At 45.0% G+C, this 17,389-nt stretch overlaps 4 protein-coding genes across 5 annotated transcripts; 2 read left to right on the forward strand and 2 right to left on the reverse strand.

Moving 5' to 3' along the window:
- The first annotated feature begins 18 nt into the window (after nt 1–18).
- hyal3 (hyaluronidase 3) lies at nt 19–7,258 on the forward strand. 2 transcript variants are annotated; one of them, XM_003963028.3, is made up of 7 exons: nt 19–191; nt 4,771–5,009; nt 5,519–5,954; nt 6,032–6,179; nt 6,291–6,417; nt 6,503–6,592; nt 6,683–7,258. In XM_003963028.3, exons 2-7 carry the CDS (start codon nt 4,794–4,796, stop codon nt 6,923–6,925), a joined length of 1,260 nt encoding a protein of 419 aa, XP_003963077.1. In that variant the 5' UTR covers nt 19–191; nt 4,771–4,793; the 3' UTR covers nt 6,926–7,258. The 2 variants fall into 2 exon arrangements, with proteins under 2 accessions (XP_003963077.1, XP_029689351.1); XM_029833491.1 differs by lacking the exon at nt 19–191 and adding an exon at nt 1,511–2,547.
- Nucleotides 7,189–8,854, reverse strand: LOC115249129 (uncharacterized). The gene is made up of 4 exons (XM_029833493.1): nt 8,553–8,854; nt 8,031–8,237; nt 7,662–7,877; nt 7,189–7,514 (listed from the first exon to the last, which is right to left on the reverse strand). Exons 2-4 carry the CDS (start codon nt 8,161–8,163, stop codon nt 7,378–7,380), a joined length of 486 nt encoding a protein of 161 aa, XP_029689353.1. The 5' UTR covers nt 8,164–8,237; nt 8,553–8,854; the 3' UTR covers nt 7,189–7,377.
- Nucleotides 8,855–9,660: 806 nt separating this feature from the next.
- Nucleotides 9,661–11,169, reverse strand: LOC115249098 (heat shock transcription factor, X-linked member 3-like). Its single transcript, XM_029833411.1, has 4 exons — nt 10,620–11,169; nt 10,438–10,502; nt 10,144–10,317; nt 9,661–9,820 (listed from the first exon to the last, which is right to left on the reverse strand). Exons 1-4 carry the CDS (start codon nt 11,167–11,169, stop codon nt 9,809–9,811), a joined length of 801 nt encoding a protein of 266 aa, XP_029689271.1. The 3' UTR covers nt 9,661–9,808.
- A 1,080-nt stretch (nt 11,170–12,249) lies between these two features.
- amt (aminomethyltransferase) lies at nt 12,250–17,138 on the forward strand. Its single transcript, XM_003963027.3, has 9 exons — nt 12,250–12,507; nt 13,317–13,484; nt 13,615–13,695; nt 13,862–13,993; nt 14,072–14,150; nt 14,257–14,402; nt 14,909–15,089; nt 15,620–15,775; nt 16,332–17,138. The coding sequence occupies exons 1-9, from the start codon at nt 12,373–12,375 to the stop codon at nt 16,505–16,507; spliced, it is 1,254 nt and encodes a 417-aa protein (XP_003963076.1). The 5' UTR covers nt 12,250–12,372; the 3' UTR covers nt 16,508–17,138.
- The last annotated feature ends 251 nt before the right edge of the window (nt 17,139–17,389 follow it).

Here is a 17,389-nt window from a genome sequence, read left to right on the forward strand (position 1 = left end):
CATTTGAGATCACTCCAAAAGCAGCACGTCTCCATCAGTTCCTTCCTGTGTTCACGCCACGGGCAGCGCTCACAGTATATACAGATTTAGTTTACTAGAGTTTCGGGATTTAAACGAAAACGTAGATTATCTGCGGGAAAACTAAAGATTTGCGAAGGAAGACCCCCGGTTGACGACCCGTGAAACAAAATGTAGGTAATAATGGTGTAAGAAAAGCAGCGAGAATGAAGTTATGAATGAATTAGTCGTTGAATCAGCACAAAAAAAGCCTCTGCATGAACATATGAAGTTGAAAGTAGCTAAAGCAAACGCAGCAGCTAGCATGTGATATAAATGTAAAATCCCACTACTAACTTCCCTTACATGGAAGTAAGTACTGGAGCGAGTACGTCCTGACTGCGCATGTGCAAAAATCTAGTACTAGGAGTAATAACAATGATTACTACACACAGTTAAATCTATAACTGTATACACATTTATATAGAATGCCTTCTGTTATTACGTCATTATTTTAAACTCTGTTTATGGCTGGTACAAAAACACAAAATAATATACTCTTTATACACTGCTCACAAAAATTAAAGGAACACTTTTTTATTGGGCCTGGCATGAATTGAATTAAACCTGTCTGATAATTTTCTGGTTGGTTAAGCAGCTGAGGGCCTCGTTAATCAATTTCAGCTGTATTGGTGTTCATGGAATTAACAACTGGTGCACTTCAGTGGCAACAATTAGAAAAACCCTCAAAACAGGACTGGTTTTACATGTGGAGGTCATTTCAGGTTTCTCCCTCTTGATCTTTTTTGGCTGGTTTTCCACTCGTGCTGATTTTGGCTTGCGTAATTATCTCTACTGGCAGTATGAGGCGATTCCTTAACCCTACAGAAGTTGCACAGGTTGTCCAACTTCTCCAGGATGGCACATCCACACGTGCTGCAGCAAGAAGGTTTAATGTGTCTCCCAGCACAATCTCCAGAACATGGAGCAGATTTCAGGAGACTGGTGGGTATTCTCGGAGAGCTGGACAGGGCCGTAGAAGGTCCTCAACCCCTCAGCAGGACCGATACCTGCTCCTTTGTGCAAGGCAGAACAGGCTGAGCACTGCTCGTGCCCTACAGAATGACCTCCAGAGGGCCACTGGTGTGAATGTCTCTACCCAAACAATCAGGAGCAGACTTCATGAAGGTGGCCCGACGTCCTGTAGTGGGCCCTGTGCTCACTGCCCAGCACCGACTGGCATTTGCTCAAGAACACCAGAATTGGCAAGTCCGCCACTGGCGCCCTGTACTTTTCACAGACGAGAGCAGGTTCACCCTGAGCACCTGTGATAGACGTGAAAGAGTCTGGAGAAGACAAGGAGAACGTTATGCTGCCTGCAACGCCGTTCAACATGACAGGTTTGGTGGTGGGTCAGTGATGGTCTGGGGAGGCATATCCATGGAGCGACGCACAGACCTCTATTGCCTAGGAAATGGTGCTCTGACTGCCATAAGGTATCGAGATGAAATCCTTGAACCCATTGTCAGACCCTACGCTGGTGCAGTAGGTCCTGGTTTCCTCCTAATGCACGACAATGCCCGGCCTCACGTGGCAAGAGTATGCAGGCAGTACCTGGAGGATGAAGGAATTGAAACAATTGAATGGCCTTCACGATCCCCTGACTTAAACCCAATAGAACATCTCTGGGACATTATGTTTCGGTCCATTAGGCGCCGCCAGGTTGCTCCTCAGACTGTACAACAGCTCAGGGATGCCCTCACACAGATCTGGGAGGAAATGCCACAAGACACCATCCGTCGTCTCATTAGGAGCATGCCGCGGCGTTGTCAAGCATGCGTACAAGCTCGTGGGGGCCACACAAGATACTGAAAAGCAGAAATTGCAGAAAGCAGAGTTGCAGAAATTAAGTTTTGGAAAAAATGGACTAGCCTGCCACGTCTTCATTTCACTCTGATTTTATGGTGTCTACACAATTGACCCCTCTGTAGGCTGAAAACTTGTATTTCCATTAAAAGACTTGGCATCCTTTTGTTCCTAAGACACTGCCCTGCCGTTATTTGTATAGATATCCAACTTCATATTGAGATCGGATGTATCTAATGTGTTTCTTTAAAGTGCTCCTTTAATTTTTGTGAGCAGTATATATGTGTGTGTACTGTTTTTGGCGTACTACCTGGTCAGTCACCAAACCAAGATTTTTAAACATGTATATAATAACAAGTGGCTCTCTGTAGTCAGGTTTTGCAAAAATGCACTGTATGTAACATTAGAGTAAAAAACTGACTTTGCCACCATGTAATTCGTTCGTAATTCGTTGTGCAGTCACTGTATAGTGACCAAAGCTTCTTAAAGCAAATGCACGGAACAAGTGAGAAAACGATGTCTTAGTTTCAGGTTTGCCTCAGCAGTGTGAAGAAAGCCGTTGTCAGATGTGTCAATGGTCTGCTTTCCTGTCATTGTAACATCCTTTTTTGCTGCTTGAATGTGATATTGCGTTGACTAGTCACTACACAGCAGCTCGCAACTCTGAATTTATCTGCTGACCTGGTGAGTGAGCGTGTTTTTGTTTGTTTTTTAAAAAAAGGCAGCTTGAATCCTTAAATAAATCATCCAGGATTTAAAACAGGATATGTGTGTTTAAAATGTCTCCATTGGATCAGCTTCTAAAAGGTTTGGGTAAAATTCAGAGCCTGCGTGTGTCTGCGTAAGGGTGTTTCAGCTTCACCTCCAGTCTGCCTTTAACTCACATTCGTTATCAGCAATTAACGCGCCTCGTGTTGTTACTTTGTCAACATCCATTCGCAGTTGTGCAGTCACAGTAGGAAGCAAATGTCAGTTCTTTCTCCTCACGGTTCCCCAACCATCAAGCTGCTCTACACAAGGACGAGTGCAGGCAGATAAAAGCAGCTCAACACTCCGGCTTTGCCCCCCTGCATCCAACCTGTCTTTTAGCAGCAACGATTTGTCAGAACACTGATCGGTTTTGGGGATTTGACGCTGTTGGAATGACCATAGTGGTTACTTATAACAGACTGCGTCTTCAGACCTGATGTCTTGTGTGTGGACTAACCACAAACTGAGCCACTGCATGGTAAAAGCTTCGTGGTTTTTATGCTTGACATCACCAGCAGGATGCAGACTGACTGAAGTTGACCCTTGATAATACCGCAGGTCCGAAACTTTAACATCCAGCCCAGCGAACCGAGGGGAGGTTTGTGTCCACCCGAGGACGTCGGCTTCAGACTGTGGCCATCCGGAGAATATCCACATAGCTCCCATCCACCTCCGCCCGGACCTGCTGGTGCCCTGCGCCGACCTGGTCAACTCTGAGTGGCAGAGGAGCCAGGCCGCCCGGGTCCACTCCCTGATGAAGTCTTGTCAGGATTTCCCCATCTGCCTGGTTCTGCTTCAGGGCCCCCCAGAGGGGGAACGGCTGCTTGGCCACTCCCGGCTGTCCCGGGTCGTAGGTCAGAGCAGCAGTCTGTTTGTAGAATCGGTGGTTGTCTCCAAGGCTGAGCGCGGCCGGGGCTATGGCCGGACTTTGATGGAACAGACCGAGCGCTATGCTAGACGCAGAGGGTTCAGGCGCCTCTGCCTGACCACACACGACCAGCAGCACTTCTACGCACACCTGGGCTACGTCCTGTCAACGCCGGTGCAGAGCGCAGGCGCCATGACAACGTTTGTTCCGATGGAGACGCTGCTGAGGTTCTCCGCGATCCCAAACAAAGGGGCTCGGAATTCTCAAGGGAGTCGCAAATCTAGTGGAGGATCACCACCTGCTATCCCAACTAAGTCCTCTCTTCCTCCTCCTCCTCCTCCTCCTCCTCCTCTGCCTAATTCTCAGTCAGTGTCGCTCCTCCCTCCCCCTCCTCCTCCTCCTCCTCCTCCTCTGCCTAATTCTCAGTCAGCGTTGCTCCCCCCTCCCCCTCCTCCTCTGCCTAATTCTCAGTCAGCGTTGCTCCCCCCTCCCCCTCCCCCTCCTCCTCCTCCTCGTTCTACAGCCCAGCCTGAGGTTCAAACTCTGACTGAAACCCCCTACAGAGATGCCAGAGGAGTTCCCATCTTCTGGATGCACAAAGACATTTGACCCCAGAGTCTCTTGCATGTCCTCACGTCTGTTCACTCACATTTGATTGGTGCTTTCATAGATTTAAAAAGAAAGCGTTAAATGAGAAGAACTTCTGAGAATCAAAAATGCAGCTCCATTGAAACTTTCACACTCGGCCTCATCAGTTGGGTGTGAAACAGCTGACAAGAAACAAATGAAATAGACATTTAAGTGAAGAAGAAGTAGCCCTTGATAGTGGCAATGCTCCTAAACCCTGTTTACATCGTGGCTGCATTGAAAATGAGGCTGTGAGCATTTTTATTCCCTAACAGTTTGACAGAGGAGCGATTTAAAGTCATTGTTTGCTGCCTGAGAGGAAATGATCTTAAAAGCCACAAACACTTTGAGCTTTTCTCCAAACAAGGAACTAGAGTATTGGTTTCCAGTGAAATCTCACGTTAAAATAACTATTTATTCCATTACCATTGTTGTTCTTAAGTACTGCTATATGTGTAATTTTTCTGTAAAACGAAGTAACAATCAAAACAGCCTGTTTTATCTAATAAGAATAGGTTTTCCTATCCTATATTTAAAGAAATAAAGCAATATTTCCTGACTTTTTGGTGTCAGTGTTTGCATAATGGTGTGACAGCAGTTTCCTGTTTCCCAATGAAGAGCTTGTCCATGCAACCTATCAGCTCGTCTCTCTTTCACCTCAGGGACACGGCCAGCGTGAACAGCCATGGAGCTGTTCCTACCCCTCTTCCTCCTCGCTCACCTCATGCGCACATCTTCACACCCGGAAGCCACAGCGGCAGCCGGGCCGATCCTTCTGGACCGGCCATTTGTGGTGGTGTGGAACATACCCACAGCACGCTGTCAGCAGCACTACAACGTCCACCTGGACCTGCGAGACTTTGACATCGTGGAGAACAGACAGCAGGACTTCCGGGGGCAGGTGATACATTTACCTTTGGGTCCTAAAGTTCCAAACTCTTATTGACATCATTTTGGGGTTCTTTTTCCTCATTTTTCTGATTTGGATTCATATTTGACACACCTACTACATGAACCATCAGGCTACCACATTTAATTGCAATTAGAGTTGCCCTCATATTGAACATTAATATGTTGCACCCTTCTTTCAGGGCTGATTTTATTTTGGCCTTAACTGAAAGATTGTGCTGAATGAGGCTGAAAGGGAGCCCTTGGGATGCCCAAGTTCTGTTTCAACTCTAAGGATTCTATTTCATTGTTCATTTTAACACTGCACCAGTGACTGGTTGTTGAATTGTTAAGTATCCCACAATGCATCTCACCTGAGCCAGCAAAAGGAGAAAGTATGCACTTCAAAGTACAGAAGTATTTACTCCAGATGTTTAGAAGGTTGTATCTGCGTAGTTTGAGGAGTATTGAGGAACAGTTTTAGCTTGTTGCTAATCTAAATTGGCTGCTTACGTTTTCCAGAAAATGACCATCTTCTACCGTGACCACCTGGGAATGTATCCATTCATTTCCCGGGAGGGCTGGAAGGTGAACGGAGGGATTCCACAGCTGGGATGCCTCTCTGCCCACCTTTCCCTCGCAGAGTCACAGATTTCCCGCTTGCTGTGGGCAAATTTCACCGGTTTAGCCGTCATTGACTGGGAGGAGTGGCAGCCGCTTTGGGAGAAAAATTTTGGGACAAAGATGGAATACCGGAGACTGTCCAAGCTGCTGGTCAGACAAGAGAGACCCGGTTTGTCGGACAAGGACGTTGCATCTCTGGCAAGGCAGAGGTTTGAAGCTAGTGCTCGGAAGTTCATGGAGGGTACGCTGCAGACGGCAATCAGTACACGACCCAAGGGATTGTGGGGGTTTTATGGCTTCCCTGTGTGCTCTAATAAGCATAAAAGAAAGACGGGTACGATACTTAATTGAACAAAGCAAGAACTAGTCAATGAAGGTAAATATGTTTCTAATTTGTTCACGTGATCACAGATCACAGCTACACTGGGCGCTGCCACACTGGGACCAAAAGGCAGAATGACCGTCTGTCCTGGCTCTGGGGTCAGTCGACTGCCCTCTATCCCAGTATCTACCTGCCCCAAAGCCTGGCAGGATCCAGCCGCGCAGCTCTGATGGTCAGGTACACAATCAACCTCAATGAGATCTAACATTCAGACTGAGGATTGGCTGACTTGTCTACGAGTAGACTGGGACATACCGGGACCCCAGTTCAAGGCTCTGCCTTTTTCAGATACACACTACTGGAAGCTTTACGGGTGGCCTCTCTTTGGCGACATGGCGGGACATCCAGTGGCGCCACGCCAGTCCTTCCCTACGCCAGGCTGGCATACACGCACAGCCTGGCATTTCTCAATAAGGTGTGGTCACATTAAAGTTGTTTACATGCCAATTTATTCACCACTTATTGTCAAAATGCATCACTCAAACCATGTCGCGGTGCAGACGGACCTGTTGCACACGCTGGGAGAGAGCGCAGCACTGGGAGCCGCCGGCGTGGTGCTCTGGGGGGAGATGAAATTTGCTAAATCTGAGGTCTGTAACATCTGTCCGTTTGCGTATCAATCAGACATTTGTCAGTTTGCGTGTCCTGTCTGTTAAATCTTCCCGTCTTCCATCCTCCAGCATCAGTGCATCCTCCTCAGAGACTACATACACGGCGTCCTGGGCCCATTCATCCGGGCGCTGAGGGCTGACACTCAACTCTGCAGCCTCCGGCTTTGCCACAGCAACGGCCGCTGCACCAGCCGGCACCTCGGCTCAGGCCACACGTTCTCATCAGGCCCAGCTCTGACCTCAAAGCACTTCAAGTGTCAGTGCTACCTGGGCTGGACCGGGCAGAACTGTCAGGAGAAGATCCGGCCCTAGACAACAGTTAGACCTGACTCTCTCTGAGATGGAGTCACCCATAATTTGGACCTGGTTCTGGTCTTGGGGCGTTTGTCTCAGCTCTGAATATCTTTGCATTCTCCGTCCTGGAAGCAGCAGCAGTTGATGATTTAGCTACTGTAGTATTGTGAGCATCGACAGCATCGACAGCACCGACATCAGCTTTTTAGCATTCCTTCACGAGACTCTTCAGTCTAATCACAAGAGGAATAAGGACGAAATCAGAGGGGCAAAAGAGGTCCGTATGTGACCTTATTGTAGTTGTCAGTTTATTTGTTTTTTAAAGTAAATGTATGATACTGAGAGCACAAACCCTGCTGTCACTCATTTGTCCTGACAGTGACATCACCCCAGGTTTCAGGGTGTTGTTTTTTTTTTAAAGAGGGAAATATTTTCCAGTCCAGCTCGGAAAAATGTTCATCTGTTCTCCTTCATGTCCGTCCTCTTAAGGCTGTCAGGTTGTGTCTGAGCACCTGTAGTTCTTGTATCAGCAGTGACAGCTCACTGGCTGCAGCCTCCTTTTCCCTCAGTGCTTCGGTCAGCCGCTGTACTGCGCCGCCCTGCTGGACTGGAGTAAAAACAATCAGTATACGTTGATCAAAATTACAAATTAAAATACTGGAAATTGTCCAAAATCTGATGCATACAAGTTTAATATTTATTTCATGGATATAGAAGGAGATAAATGATGGGGGGTGGGGGGGTGGGTTCTTACCCAGGAAGTAAAAGATAAGGAAGACTGTCAGGAGAAGCAATGTGATGATTGCACAGCCCATGGCGTAGGCTCGCGATGAACTCGGGGTTAACATTTCCTGTAGACGGGTCTGCCACTTGCTGCTAGCCTGGCGGCTTTGATTGACAGCTGCTGCGTCACATGTGTAGAGAGTCCCATTTGGTGCAGGAGTGTAAGCAGGACGAGGTGGTCTCATTCCTGAATCACAGTGTGTACAAAATATAAAGGCCACGCAAACACAAATGAAACATTTACAGTCGTTACCACGTGTCAAATGAACTTATGGGACAGGAAATCAGGTTTGTCTTTAAGAAATTATTGTGTCCATTTTTTTGGGGTGTGGGTGTGTACCCTTGTGGCTGTGTTCATGCATTCGGTGGAGGTCATTGATGGAGTCCACAGAGTGGAGCTCGATCTCTGTCAGGTCTTTGTCACTGATCCGGTAGAACTGAGGGGTGCTCTGGCAGGAAGGAGGCCTCGACATCTTGCTTCCTCCTGAGATGATGAGCTGTGCCGGTGCTCAGGTGTCTCCAGCGACGATATCCACACAACTACCTCCTGAGGATTTGGTAAAATATTAATGCAGAAGGGATGGAAGACATACATCCGAAACAGCCGGTGGCCGTGCTGCAGTTGGCCAGGATGAGTAGAATAATGTTTGTTCCTGTTCCTAAACTCATCAAAGGTTTTTGCGTTGATCAGAGATCGAAGTAACCAGCTGACCAAATATAATTTCTGAGGTAATTCAAAAACTATGCGATAGATTTCTAAAAATGCTCGCAAACCAGAGCAGGTGAGTGTGTGAAGGGCTTTAGCCGGAGAACTAAGGTGTCCTATTGGACAGATCAGGCCAGTTTGGCTCTTCTGGCTTACCTTTGGAGACCGTATCCCTCTGTTAATCGTCTCTCTTCCTCTTTATCCTCACCCTTGGCTACCAAAATATTTAACTGATCCCACAACAGCTGTGACTACGTCACCGAAGGTCATCCTTCTGGGGACAAATGTGGTCCGACCCATCCAAAAGACGAATAATTGATCCCGGTGGAGGTGTTGATGAGTGGAAACAAAAGGGGGGTCCCCCCCAGATTTTCCTCAAGGTCTGACTCTGGTGTTCATGTGGAACTGAGCAACTGTAGCACTCCCAGGCTGCCCCCGCCCCCACGGTGGAATGTTTTGTGTCACTCCAAGTTCTAATTTAGCCAACCCTGAGCAGCCAATGAGATGGGTAATGGAGAGAAGGAAACATGGAGAGAGAGAGGGGAAAGCTTGATTGCCCCTTCCCCCCCGTGGACCCTCAGACTAAAATAACACCAGACACATGAGGGTATTTTTAGTCGCTCACGCCAAAGGATGACTCCGTGATCCAAGGATGAAAAAGTACCCTGAGATAGACACAAACATCAGCCTGTGGTTCTTACATGAAGACTCTGCCACTTGAATTTAAGGCCAACCTGTAAGTTGGACTGTGACTGGTTCCTAGTTCCTCCAGCTTTGGTTGAGAGGAGTTTCCTGGTTGTCACCAGTTGAAAAACTAACTTGAAAAAGTTGGGTTTTTTAAAATAAAAATATGACGTTCGGAAATAGAAGCAAAGCACTCAGAGAGCACAGACCTCCATGCAGCACCCCCCCCCCCCCCCACACACACACACACACACACACACATTGTGACACACCTGTAGTACTACAGTATATATCAGAGGCTGGTTGCTTTATGACCTTTATGATCACGGACCCTTAGCTCTAAATTTGAAAGATAAAACGCTAAAGTCCATCTGGACTTCAGAACATCACCAAAAATGTTTCCCTTTCCTTGGCACATTATCAACATTTCCTGAAAAATGCATTCAAATCTTTTCCTAACTTTTTATTTGGCCAAAAGTCAAGTTGCAGGCTGTCACGTACCCTCCTTGGTGGAGGAAATAATCCATTAAAGGGCGCAAATGATATTCAAAAAACCAGAGGGAGATCATTTTTGGGATAATCGTATCCATTTTATTTGTACTGAAAATTTCCAGAAACATTTACCAAAGTCCTACACAGTGATTAACTTATAAGATTTTGGTCAACATATAAGGCTGTGGTTGATATATAAGGCCATGGTCACTAGGTACCCTTGACCAGGGTACTGCTCACATAGGGCCCTGAAAGGAGAAAGGGAGAAAGTTTTGGGACGCTAAACGATTTTGAGGACAAGGATGAGCTGATTAGCTGTCCTCGTCATGATAAAGTTAATGGTGCTGATCACGATAGATCAAGTGTCGTCAAAAAATTATTATTTTTTTGACAGCTTTTGGTTTTGGTGAAATAATTCAATTCACAATGATTTTGTAAAATTCAGGGGACTGACTGAGGCCTAATGTTTAGCTACAATACATTGTGAATCGACCTTCATTTATTCATTTTACACATGGATTTTTGGCTGCTGCCTGGACAAAAACAGCAACAATTGAGCCGCATGTCTGACCGAGTCTTCTGCTTCCTCCACAGCTTCAGGAACAGGGCTGCTTTGTGCTTTGTTGGTGAGGGGCTGGGTGTCTGAGCCATTGATGGATGGAGACGCCATCTTCGCTTCAAGCCCAGAAACGGGGCCCATGCGCTGTGGGGCCGGAACCTGACTGGTGTTCCTCGAATATCCAGTCTAATTAAGGGGAAATACAGAAGCAGTTTCCACAATTCAGCCACTGTTTATTGGGTACATACAACAATCCTGCATGAACGGTGACCACAGGAGGGATTTATTACTCTCATCTTCACTTACCAGAGAAGAACCAACGGGATTGAAACCATATGGAGCAACAGGGTTGTGATGTGGGCCCCAGAAACCTTAATATATAGATATTATGAGCACATGACCAGCATAGAGGATTTGTAAATCTGTTCTGACCAAAGTAAATAAATACAATACAATTTTGCCAATGTTTTAAATGTGCTGTTTCTCACCTGAGTTGATGAAGCCATTGAGGTGGTGCTTATTTGGATTTGATGGGATCAGATGGTGCATGGGCTGTGGATTTGGATCCACTCCCATGTGATAGGTTTCTGCAGGCCTTCTGGGCATGTGGTTCAAATGAGTACTTGCCGCATTGACCACTTTGGGGAATAAATGCTGGGTAGTTGGGGTGCTGATGGTACTCTTGACCTTGTCCCACTGTCGTCGAGGATACCTCTTAATGAAGGAGAGAAGCTCTGGGTGGCTTCTCATAAAGTTGGGGTGGGAATACTGATGAATGTTTGGCCTTTCTCTACTCCATCGCTTGCATTTCCTAAAACCGTAGTAATGAAGCTGTCGCACAAAACTCAAGAAGGTGGTGGCTTTGAAGACGTCCAACAGGAAAACCTGGCTCTCTATCAGATCCTGACGGACAATGATAGCATTGCCGCTGCTGTTCCAGTTGATAGCGGTAATTTTGACGTCGTTGACCAGTTCCCATAACTTTTTTGGGAAGAGAACATTTTTTATAGGACATGGCACGACAGGAAATGGTTCCATATTCGTATCTGTAGAGAGAGAAACGCATGTCATCATGTTCTCTAAAATCTCAACAGTCGGCCATTTAGTTTTAAGTTTCTACGTTATGCAGAGCATCAAATCAACATGTATTTGATCAGAAAGTCATCAACCCCCAATTAAATTCAAACCAAAAAATCCTCACCACACCAAATCGATCACTGCTGCCAAATGTGTTTCGATGCTTGGCTGCAGTGTCCGACTATTACCAATATGCATTTTTGTCTTTGATTGGTGACGCTTTGATCAAACTTGAAAGAAACATATCAAAGATCATAAGCTTCGCCTTTAAGGAATCAAAGGCCACTTTGATGCTTTGTTGTTTTTTAAAAATTACATTCTATCACATGACAACGGCGGCAATTTAATACAATATAATACAAAGGTTGGATTTCTAGATTTTACCAGTCGCCTTTTTGCTGTTTTTTTTATTTATTTATTTATTTTTTTTTACAAATGCCTCAATAATGAGCGGAATTATAATCAACTAAAAGGTTTCTATGGAAACACTGATTTGTAAACTCTATTAACGCTACACCAGATTAGTTCTTTTCAAGTGGTCGGATGTATTAAGAATACAACCATGGTTGATATTTCAGATCTGAATGATTGTTAGTGGTATCGATGGTTGTCGAGCTTCGACTGTTACATTTGGTGTACTGGTGTGTGGGAAGGAGACAAAGAACAGGTAGGAGGTGAAGGAGAAAATGTCTGCAGACAATCTGATAAGGTTGTGTTTACCGTTGTTTGCTCAGAGCTCACCGGGCCGCTTTGTGCTGAAGGATGATGAGAGTTGGCAGAGTCACTTGTCTCTGCTGAGGATGTTAACTCAGGTTGCAGGTTTGGGCTGTGGTAGAGGGCAGATGACCCCTACTCACCCCAGACCATTTAATTAGTTCTTTGATCTTCTTTAACTACAGTCTTTAACCCTTTTTTAACCCTTTGATCTCTAAATGTCGTCTAGAAACGGTTTTCTGTGACGTCATTTGTACTTGTGTCGTTAAAATCTTGCACATCTCGCCGACTACATTTCCCACAATCCCACGGTGGGAGTGCCGTGAAGGCACACATTTCGGCGTGGAGTCCAAAGAGTTCAGCTGCACCACAGCGGAAGTGTTTGTCAGCAGACCTGTGCGTGAGTGCGTTCATGCGTGTGTTGGAGATCTTTGCGGGGTCTCTGGAGACATGATGTCGGCTCGGATGATGGTTGGGGTCAGGAGTGCGGGGCTCGCGTTGCGGGCCTCCAGGGACGGTCTGATGCGGGTCGCTTGGTCTGGATGTGCGGGGCAGAGGCAGCAGACCCGGGCAGCAAGCGCGGAGGTGAGTGCGGCAGAAGTTCTCTGGAAGACGCTGGGATTAATTAAACTATCAACGGGGCTGGAAGATGATCAAAAATGATCTTTCGGTGCGGATCTCCCCACCGTGACGCCATCTGACATGGGATTCATGCTTCATTATTGGTTAATTTATAGGTATAACAAATGCAAACAAATCTCATAATTCATGACATTTACATTTTGGCAACTTTAGTCATTTTTCTGTGACATTTTCGGACACTCAAGGTTCTGCAGAATCTAAGAAGGAGCTCTTTTTCTCATCATTGCTGCCATTAGCACACAGCTACAGTCATTTCATGCACACTTAATGTGCATCTGGCCCAGCTGCCTGTGTCAACATACTGAGCTGCAGATTATATCAACACACTCCGCTGGCTGCCCTTCATTCAAGTCAGCTGATCATGTTTATTGGATCCGTGTGTTTCTGTGTTTGTGCTCAGTGGAGCCGGAGCAAGAGTCGGTCCTCTGCTCTTTCAACTCCAACGCTGACGTTGGACTTTTAACAGTTTTGTTAATAAAAGCAATTGAGCCATAGATAATATGTCATCACAATCAGACCCACAATGCACTTCTGCGGCTGCGCTGATAGTGTAACGCCCCTTGTCTAGCGTTTCAAAGTTCAGAAGTAGGAGCAGAAGAAACTGATAATGTTATTAAGTGATTTAGTTGCCATGCAACCTGGATTATTTCTGCTAATATTCATGCATTAGGGTCACCTGATGACTCTCTTCAATGATGTAAATGTTTTCTTTTTCGTTCCCAACTCACTTCAGTGTCTTAATCCCCTTCCAGGCTGCCTTGAAGAAGACTCCACTCTTTGATTTCCACCGTGCACATGGAGGAAAGATGGTGGAGTTTGCCGGCTGGAGCATGCCTGTCCAGTACAAAGACAGCCACATCTCTTCTCACATGCACACTAGAGAACACTGCTCCATCTTTGACGTCAGCCACATGCTGCAGGTGAGATCGATGCTGCGCGGCCATGTGAAGGAACATGCACGCACGTATTATATTGTTGGGTTCATTAAAGAGCCAGTCAGAAAAATGTGAAGTCGCTCTGTCCTTAACGGTAGCTGTTCTTCTCTCTTAGACCAAAGTCCATGGCAGAGACAGGGTGAAGTTCATGGAGTCTCTAGTGGTGGCAGATATTGCTGAGCTCAAGGACAATCAGGTGAGATGAAGGACGGCTCACACTGTCCAGCTGATTCTTGCCATCTGCTTTCCTCATCCTTAATCTCGCGGCTGATTTATACGCTGGTTGTGTTTCCTTATTCACCAGTTTCTTACAGCAGTTGTTAATATTACAGCATTTGTGAGTGTTTCGTCTTGGTCCCCAGGGTACCTTGACCCTCTTCACCAATGAGCAGGGAGGGATTATCGACGACCTCATCGTCACAAAGACTGACCAAGGCTACCTCTACGTCGTGTCCAACGCCGGCTGTGCTGACAAGGATTCAGCACATATGAAGGTGAATCTGGTTTGGGGTGTGTGGACGGAGAGGTGGTGATGCCCATGGATTGAGTGTGTGCGCCTGTTTTATCTTTAGGCCAGGTTGGCAGAGTTCAAAGCTGCAGGGTTTGATGTGGATCTGGAGTTCCTCGACGCAGCACTGATTGCTCTTCAAGGTATATTCCTCCTGCGTTCTCCTTCCTTCATCTTTGCCTCTATCACTTGGTATTTATGCATCACCCTCACTCCTTCCCTGTGTCTCCACCCCTGTGGTTTTGTTAGGGCCGTCCATGTCCCGGGTCCTCCAGGAGGGACTAAAGGAGGACCTCAGTAAGCTGACCTTCATGAACTCCACATTGGCCAGAGTGTTTGGAGTTCCTGACTGCAGGATCACTCGCTGTGGATACACTGGAGAGGATGGGGTGGAGGTCGGCATCCTCTGCTCAGTACACCTTTACAGGGACACAGAAAATAGACATTTTGTACCATAACCAAGGGTTTACACCAGGCACCATAGTTATCTGTCTACACATCATTGTAGTTTTGTTAGATTTAGATGAGTAAATAGTTTTTTCTTCCCTCTGTTACTTATCTACTCTTTGTAGATGACAAGATGGATGTGCATGGCTTTCTTCTCAAACATCAGGAGCATGGGTGTTTGTGTAACTGTGTCCTCAAACGTACATATATCTTGAAATAACTTGCGTCCACAGAAAGTTTATTATTCATTAATCATCATTTCCGTCACAACGAATGTCCAGCAGCTTTGATTTGTCACTTTAATGACCGCACAGTGCCTCTTTAAGCCTCTCTAAGAGATGCAGTCATTTACTGCAGGGCTATTTGTAGCCCCCCAGTTTTAGGTTCCAGATAGTAGCAGAAACTTATCACTATAATCATCCCCTCCCCACTGATCAGTGTCCCCCTGTCCCAGATCTCTGTCCCTAAGTCCAGAGTGGTGGAGGTGACGGACAAGCTGCTGGCTCACAGCGAGGTGAAACTAGCCGGCCTCGGCTCCAGAGACAGTCTGAGACTGGAGGCGGGGCTCTGTCTCTATGGCAACGACATAGACGAGACAACCACTCCCGTGGAGGCCACGCTCGTCTGGACCATCGGTAGTTATAAATCATCATCTTTCTGATATTTATCCTTCCTTGTTTATTACTTATATATTTTGTTTGCTGCTGTTTAGAATCTAAACAAAGTTTGCTGATTTTTTTTTATTTTTATTTTTTTCACAAAGTGGGAATCAAAAATAAGATTGATGGAATGTGACTATAAAGAAAGAACAACTTCTGTCTGGGTTTCACAGGTTCTGCCACTACAAAGACAAATGATGTCCTTTTGTACTGATGTTTTATAGAAATTAATTGTAGGGGGGGTTTACTTAATCCATAGATATGTTGATGTGTAGACTCAAACCATTGTAGAACTCTTTATTTTTCTGAGGCGTTTTATCAAAAGGTGTTGAGTGGATTGGGTTGAGACATTCAGCATCATATGACCTGACTAAACATAAAAAAATCCTTACAAATGATGAGTTAATGAGATTAGCATTTGCCTCATCAGCATGTTCTGACCACAACATTGGTTCCACTGATTACCGGCCAGTCGGTTAACCCTGTTGTTTCTGTTTGAAACTAAGGAAAACGTCGGCGTCAGACCAAGGATTTCCCTGGTGCCGACATCGTCATACCTCAGATCAAAGCTAAGACAGCCAGGAAGAGAGTCGGTCTAGTGTCCACTGGCCCCCCGGTCAGGCAGCACACACCCATACTCAGCCCTGATGGAAAGGTCATAGGTAAGAAAACAAAAAATGTGGTAAACAAAGGCTTATTTCATCATGTGAGGGATTTGTAAAGGTTTTGAAAAAAAGCCCAAGCCTTATGATCTTCTCCGAAAAAACCACTAGGTGTCGCCACATTGTGATGTTCGCTTTCTTCTGTAGTGACTTGGAAAAGTTTTATTCCCATAAGTCTATTTGTTAATTCTAGGTACTTTTTAAATATGCTGTAACAAAAGAATACCAACCATGAAGGGTGACCTGCATTATTATTTAAAAACATCACTATCACTACATCACTCTCATAATGATATTAATCAGTTAAAAAAAGATGAGCATGTTTGATTTTATATTCATTAAATATCGTACAGAGAATTCATTAGATATTCAGATAAATGTGTTTTTATATCCTTTTGTGCATGCAGATTATTGCACAACATAAGTATTATGTATTACTAGCATATTACAATGTTATAATGGATGTAATAATTGCAAAGCTAACGCTGCAAAAATACCTAATGGTGTAAGGTGACATATTTACATTTTATATGGGTTCAAAACTTGTTTCATTTAGGTGAGGTGACCAGCGGCTGCCCTTCACCCTGCCTAAAAATGAACGTGGCCATGGGTTACGTGGACGCAGCATTCACTAAGAATGGAACGGCCATCCAGGTGGAGGTCAGGAAGAAAGCAGTGCCTGCCACTGTCAGCAGGATGCCCTTTGTCCCCACCAAGTATTATTCTGGATAGGAATGATACACATGCAAACACAGTACATTTTAGTGCTATTTCCTCTGTTTAAAATTTACAGCTTTAACAAGACTTATTCAAACAATGGCGACAAAATAACTATATCATAGATAATACTATATTTTATTTATAATTACAACACAATATATACATTATTCAAAATATAATGTATATTTTTGAAACGATACTCTACTGGCATTGTTATTAGTGCAAACATTTGCATTCCTAATCAGCAGTGTCTCCAATTATATTCTTTTAGAGTTAAATTTTTTAAACTTGTATAATTTTAAATTTTCTACTGAAAAATGGCAGCTTATCACCCTTGGACCAAAACCGAGAAATTCCAAACCAATTCTTGCAGTTGTTTATATCAAATCCTATTTTTTGGCTTCTCAAACAATGGCAATAAATTCATTTTTGACATGAGGAACCAGAAAGAGATTGCACTACGTATACACTACACAATGATTATGATTAACTGAAAAAAAACTACAAAATAACGCCAAAAGATGTTTACAGGTTTGTGTTTTTGATATGTCAAACTAAGAAAACACACTTATGCCAACATTTGTAGTGATTTTATTTTTTTTAAACAAATTTGTAGTTTTAATAAAGATGTTACTAATACTAATTTGCTTGTGTTATTTTTTGTCTCCAAATGGGCCATTATTTACGGAATTATCCCGCATTTCCGGTCCGCCTCCCTCGGTCCGTGATCGGCTGTGGCCGCGCTTCCTGATGACGTCATGAATAATAAGCAGTAGTCGGTGCTTCTGGTGACATCACGTTTAATGATTGGTTGGGCAGCAGGAAAAAAGCAGTCGAAGCGGAAGAAGCTTACAACAGTAAACCTGAGAGCCCAAAGACTGGCTTATAAATATA

This window comes from Takifugu rubripes, chromosome 3, assembly GCF_901000725.2.
Source record: "Takifugu rubripes chromosome 3, fTakRub1.2, whole genome shotgun sequence".
NCBI classification, from domain to species: domain Eukaryota; kingdom Metazoa; phylum Chordata; class Actinopteri; order Tetraodontiformes; family Tetraodontidae; genus Takifugu; species Takifugu rubripes.

What these genes read in the sequence shown, in the direction of transcription:
- LOC115249098 (XM_029833411.1), bottom strand. Translation starts at nt 11,169, where the DNA reads ATGGAACCATTTCCTGTCGTGCCATGTCCTATAAAAAATGTTCTCTTC. An exon ending in CAATGGCTTCATCAACTCAG is followed by an intron (nt 10,503 to 10,619) that starts GTGAGAAACAGC and finishes CTATATATTAAG; the next exon opens with GTTTCTGGGGCCCACATCAC. An exon ending in ATCCCGTTGGTTCTTCTCTG is followed by an intron (nt 10,318 to 10,437) that starts GTAAGTGAAGAT and finishes CCCCTTAATTAG; the next exon opens with ACTGGATATTCGAGGAACAC.
- LOC115249129 (XM_029833493.1), bottom strand. Translation starts at nt 8,163, where the DNA reads ATGTCGAGGCCTCCTTCCTGCCAGAGCACCCCTCAGTTCTACCGGATC. An exon ending in GCATGAACACAGCCACAAGG is followed by an intron (nt 7,878 to 8,030) that starts GTACACACCCAC and finishes ACTGTGATTCAG; the next exon opens with GAATGAGACCACCTCGTCCT. An exon ending in CCTTATCTTTTACTTCCTGG is followed by an intron (nt 7,515 to 7,661) that starts GTAAGAACCCAC and finishes TTTTTACTCCAG; the next exon opens with TCCAGCAGGGCGGCGCAGTA.
- hyal3 (XM_003963028.3), top strand. Translation starts at nt 4,794, where the DNA reads ATGGAGCTGTTCCTACCCCTCTTCCTCCTCGCTCACCTCATGCGCACA. An exon ending in AGCAGGACTTCCGGGGGCAG is followed by an intron (nt 5,010 to 5,518) that starts GTGATACATTTA and finishes TACGTTTTCCAG; the next exon opens with AAAATGACCATCTTCTACCG. An exon ending in CGCGCAGCTCTGATGGTCAG is followed by an intron (nt 6,180 to 6,290) that starts GTACACAATCAA and finishes TGCCTTTTTCAG; the next exon opens with ATACACACTACTGGAAGCTT.
- amt (XM_003963027.3), top strand. Translation starts at nt 12,373, where the DNA reads ATGATGTCGGCTCGGATGATGGTTGGGGTCAGGAGTGCGGGGCTCGCG. An exon ending in ACGTCAGCCACATGCTGCAG is followed by an intron (nt 13,485 to 13,614) that starts GTGAGATCGATG and finishes CTTCTCTCTTAG; the next exon opens with ACCAAAGTCCATGGCAGAGA. An exon ending in CCCTGATGGAAAGGTCATAG is followed by an intron (nt 15,776 to 16,331) that starts GTAAGAAAACAA and finishes TGTTTCATTTAG; the next exon opens with GTGAGGTGACCAGCGGCTGC.